This window comes from Lactuca serriola, chromosome 4, assembly GCF_051521515.1.
Source record: "Lactuca serriola cultivar US96UC23 chromosome 4, Lser_US96UC23_V15, whole genome shotgun sequence".
NCBI lineage: Eukaryota > Viridiplantae > Streptophyta > Magnoliopsida > Asterales > Asteraceae > Lactuca > Lactuca serriola.
The window spans coordinates 159086432-159091954 of NC_136411.1; the positions used below are offsets into that span (position 1 = coordinate 159086432).

Here is a 5523-nt window from a genome sequence, read left to right on the forward strand (position 1 = left end):
GTTAATTTTGTTTGATAATTGGAAAGCTTTTATTGGAATTAAATACATTCCATTTGGAAAGATGATGTCAGCAATTTGATCTAAGGGTGAAAAACATAGGATTGATATACAATCATTGGCCCAAATTGTTTAAGATGGTGTCAAAAGATTTTTGTTATAATATATATATATATATATATATATATATATATATATATATATATATATATATATATATATATATATATATATATATTAAAGATAACATAATTATTGATATGCTTATTTAATGATCTTTTTAAAAAGAAAAAAACTAAACATGTTTGAATTTTGAAGCCAAAACTATAAATAAGGGAGTTAAACTATGAACAATATTAATTAGGGTTAATGATGACATATATTTTCAAAAAATGTCTTGAAGGAGATGCTTGCTTTATTTTGTAGAGATTTGTTTGAAGCCAAAACAAAGGTGTGATAAGGAAGAGGCAACACACAAATTCTAAGAATACATGAGCAAAAAGGAATCACCATATAGTGCTACATTCTGTTATGAACACACAAAACATCAATTGAAGCACAACCATTGACATGAGGATGAAGAGGATTAGGGAATTCTGATTTAAGAGAAAAAAAATAAAGAAGAAAAATGGGCGGCTATTCTTGTTTCTGGCCAGATTTATGGAGAAACTGATACTTCATATATAAATAGAATGATATGCTACAATTGATAACATAATTGCTGATTTTAAAGATTTTATAATTAAATGTAATTATGCTCGAATTGTGAAATATATTTTAAAAAGTATGAATAGATTCTACAATTAAATATAATTGTGTTTAAAATATAATTACTAAATTTAAAGATTCTCTAATTAAATGTTTGAATTTTATTTGGAGAAGATGATGTCATCAATTTGATCTAAAGGTGGAAATCATATGATTGAGATATAATCAAAGGCCCTGATTACTTCATCGGTGAATTAAAGATTCTCTTTTAATAATATTTAGAGATTTTCTTAGAGGTGCTACCTTTCTTTATTAAAAAAAAAAAATTTAGTGATGTCTGATCACTAAAATATTACGATACTACCCCTAGGCTTTTATACGACGTGCACACTGTGATATCGAATCGATACGGACCTCTCTACCCGTGGGCTTCAGCCCAGCTGTTCCAATTTCCTAAAAAATTCAAACGTTGCGTTTTAGAACGTTTGAATTATTTAAACCCTACTAAAAAACCAATTCAAAAATCATTCCCACAAAACCCCAATTCCACAACAATTCTCAAAAACTATTCACACAATGATTCCAGAAATTTATGTTGAAGACGTTGATTCACAACCAGAGATGTGTGATTCCGATGATTCTCAAGATGACCCAAGCTTCGACATCTTAGAAGAGACTCAATCTAGACTTTCTAATCTCTCCATCAAGAACAAATCCAAATCTCGGTGATTCTTCATTACCTCTTCCTTTAAGTGTACTGTTACTTCTAATTCCAATATGTTATATACTAAATCTAGACTTTCTAATCGTTTTTTTTTTCAGTATTCCCGTGAAAGTTGTCGATGATGTTGATTGTATAGAGATTGTGGAGCCAGTGTTGGATGCAAACGACCAAAAAACTTATGAGATCGTTCAAAAGACCATTGAAGGTTAATGTTAAACTAGGTTTAGATTCTTGAAAAAAGACGAAGACAAAGTGTTTGTTGAAATGCCTTTTCTTGAATGCTTATGTTTTTTATGCGCAGTTGGTCAGGTGGAGAAACTGAAAGTGGAACAATGTAAGCTGTATCTAAGGAAACACGGCTTGAGATTAACAGGCAAGAAAGATATCCTCATTGATCGTATCAAGGAGCACATTAGGTACACTTTATCATTCCAAAAACTCAATTCTCTTTGTGCATTTGATTCAATACTCTTCTTGATGATACTGGATTCGGTTTATCTCAGTATTATGAATGGTGAAGGAGAACATAAATACCCTGCTTCAAGTTTTGTTATGAACTGTAAAGGTAAATCTTTATAGAATGAAGTTTGATATTCAATATTATTTTTTCAATGCTTCTAAGGAGTAATTCAACCATTACAGGTGATGCATGCACAGGAGACATTGTTATGTTTGAACAAAATGTTTATGAAATGTAAGGATCCGTTCATTCATTCATTATTATTATTACAGCTTTTATAAAATTTAAAATCTTGATAGCTAATGTTTGTTTATGTTATGATCTATATTAGGTTTAGTATTGTATCAAGGAGTGCTAATGGTCCTCCTTGTGGAACAAGAATTGTAGCAGGAAGAATTGTAAAAGAAAGCTATGGTGCTGCTAAACAACAACATACATTTACAGTGAGCTACATTTTTTAATCTTTTTTTTTTTAACTCCTAATTAATTGTAAAGTTTATGTTTGTATAAATGTTAGGTTGAGGTTTTATGGAGCAAAGGGGTGAAACCACTTCCTCCACTTCATCCTTTACTCATCAAAGGGAGAAATCTTTATAGGTTAAAGACAATGAGACAGGTTTGTATTTGCTTTTCTCAAACATTTATTTATTTATTTATTTATAAGGGCTGAAAGTTATTATTATTTAATCGTAGAGATGGGAAGATGAAAGTGAAAGGCAGAAAATTTTGTCTGAAAAACATGCGAGAGGTAATGCAGCAAGAACTAATAGGGAAACACGAATTCAAGAAAAGGAAAAGAAGAAAGCATTAAGGGAAAACAAGTCATCAAAAGGGAACATTCAGAATTCAAGGAATTCCATAAATTTGCATAATAAATCTATTCAACATGAAGCTAAAATTTTGTGTGTGGGATTGATTGATAATAATAATCACCATGGAGGATCATATAAAGAAAATGTCAACTGTAATACTTTAAGGAATCCGGTTAGAAGGGATTGTAATATGGAGTTTTATCATCATCATCCTTTAAGACAATTTGAAAGGCGTGAGTATGATGATATGAGAGAAAGTATGGGCCCACAAAGCTATATTTTTCAAGGAGGTGGCAACAATGGATATAAACCAATGGGCCACAATCAAGTACAAAGGGGGCAGTTTTGCAAATATCAAGAGAAGAGGGGGCAGTTTTGCAAATACTATGCACAAGGAAGGTGCACATATGGAACTAATTGCAAATTTCTGCATTGAACATGCAAATATCAATTGCAAATTTTATAATAAATCTATTATTATGCATCTGGCTATGATGCTGTTTTTTTTAGATGGCATTTTAACATTCAAGGGTTGTGTTTGTGACGTTTTGAGTGTTCCATTCCATGTCCTACAACGGGGATTAATGATTTTTTTTGTCACTTATTATAGGAACGTGTGAGTTTAATTAAAAACGTTGAAGTAACCAAGTAGCTCTCAAGATAAAAAAATATATATATATGGTAAACCGTTACATTTGAGCAGCCCATCAGGCGGACAATATTTTAGATGTACCAAAGTTTGATGAACCCGACTTTCAGTAGGAAAGCATGTCTAAAAATTCGAATAATGAACGGATCCTTATATTTTATAGCCATTTGGTTCAAACATAATATAACAATGTCTCGTGACAACCTTTCCATAAAACTTAAGTGTAAGGAAAAAACTGAAAATTGAAAAACGATTCCTAAACTCAACAAATGACACATCTTATTGCTAATCTATGTTGATCACAAAAATGAAAAATAAAGTATTTTATGAGCTTCCGCGGATTATATCACAGTCATCGGATCTTGGTTGTCTCTATTTTATTTTCAACAAAAGTTTATAAATTATAGGGATAATAACTTAAGAGGGAACGGACTTTTAATTTTGTTCACGTAGTTACCGAATTTTTTTCATGCTTGATTTACCTTTGAATTATTTAAAATTGTTCATATACCCTTATGACTGATTATATAACCCATCATAAGGGTAAAATGTGAATAATTTCAAATAATTTAGGGGTAAATCAAACAAAAAAAAGTTTAATGACTAAATGTGAATAAAATTGAAAGTTTGTTACTCTTTTAAGTCATTCTCCTGTAAATGGTTCTAAATGTTATTAAGAAAGCGCACAAGTTGAATATGAAGGTCACAAAAGTGAGGATGTAATCACATAGAAATTGAAGAAACAAATATTATGGTGGTTTCAGACATATACTTAGGAGATATGTAACGGTTTTCACTCCAGATGGTCAGGGGCGGAACACGAACATTATCACCGGAGGGGCCGAAACCAAAATACTAAGAAAAAGTCACAAAACAATATAAAAACGTTTAATTTGTTTCGAAGTTATTATAAACTTATAATAGCTACTATTACCATATAACAGCTACTATTACCATATAACAAGGTTAACCATTAATATAATAAATATAGCAAAATAACTTTTAAACAAACATAGTTATTCAAAATACTTATTTGTAAGTTTTTGACTCTATAAGATTTTTAACAAAGTTATCTATATAAGATTTTTAACAAAAACGGACAGGAAGGTCATATATAGTATATGATTGGTATTTTGACTTATAATTATATATTAAAAACATTTGTTCTATAAAATTTTATGGTATTCTTTTGTTTAGTTAAATAACAATTTAAAATTAAAGCATTCTCCCTTTTTACAGCGTTGTAGTACTTTGACAGCTAATAACCTGATGTGTCATTTAATTTTTATCATATCTAAGTTCTATTAATCTAGTAATAGAAAGAGGGAGAAAAAAAGAATAATGAGAAAAAGAGAAAGAATTTACAGATCTAGCGGGGATGACAGACGAAGAACTCACAGCCAAGGAGATTGCTGGTCGGAGTTGCAGATCGGCGAACAACGATTAGGAGAGATAAAAAGCGCATCGACGATGGAGGTCATTGGTCGGTGTTCCAATTCATTGAACGGCAGAGAGAAGAGGCCAAGAGAGCGGAAAGGTCACCGAAGACGGAGAGAAGAAAGGGATCGGTTGGCACTCCGGAAGCAGCCACCATATTTTCTGATGAAAAGTGTGATGGACGTGTACACATCTTAGCGGGGGGGTTTTTTTTTTTTTGCTTCCAAACAATAAGTTTTACATTTGAATACTTTTTGGTTTTCTTATAGAGCTTTTGTTTCCTTAATCAACCTTAATCCTAATTTTTCTAGGATTTGTTTGAGTTTTCAGTAATTTTTGGAGCTTTGGTTAACTACTTATTTATTTTCCTTACCTATCATTCCAATATCTAACGAGATAATGATATAAAATTGATTTTCAAGCTTTTTTGAAGTTAATTACTAAATAATATAAAATAAATAGTTTTCTTGAGTTGCATATAAAAAGATGTATCATGAATTTGGAGAGGCCGAGTAGTTATGAAAAAATAAACTTGCATCTATACACATATATTTTAGGTATAAGAACATCAAAAAATCAGGTGGGCCATGGTCCTCATTACGTTCCGCCCCTGCAAATGGTGGAGACGGTCGTTGCAAATCATGCGAGGAAGAGAGAACATATGATAAAGGAGCATGAAGATAATGCAGTGTTACATTTAAATGAGGTTTTTCTATTTACAAGGACACGAGCTTTG

General features: G+C 31.1%; 1 protein-coding gene across 1 annotated transcript; it reads left to right on the plus strand.

The window, feature by feature from the left end:
- The first annotated feature begins 1136 nt into the window (after positions 1-1136).
- On the plus strand, positions 1137-3286 carry LOC145102839 (zinc finger CCCH domain-containing protein 62-like). The gene is made up of 8 exons (XM_079040326.1): positions 1137-1430; positions 1528-1634; positions 1731-1845; positions 1933-1994; positions 2072-2123; positions 2221-2332; positions 2407-2505; positions 2583-3286. The coding sequence occupies exons 1-8, from the start codon at positions 1282-1284 to the stop codon at positions 3135-3137; spliced, it is 1251 nt and encodes a 416-aa protein (XP_078896452.1). The 5' UTR covers positions 1137-1281; the 3' UTR covers positions 3138-3286.
- Positions 3287-5523: the final 2237 nt, after the last annotated feature.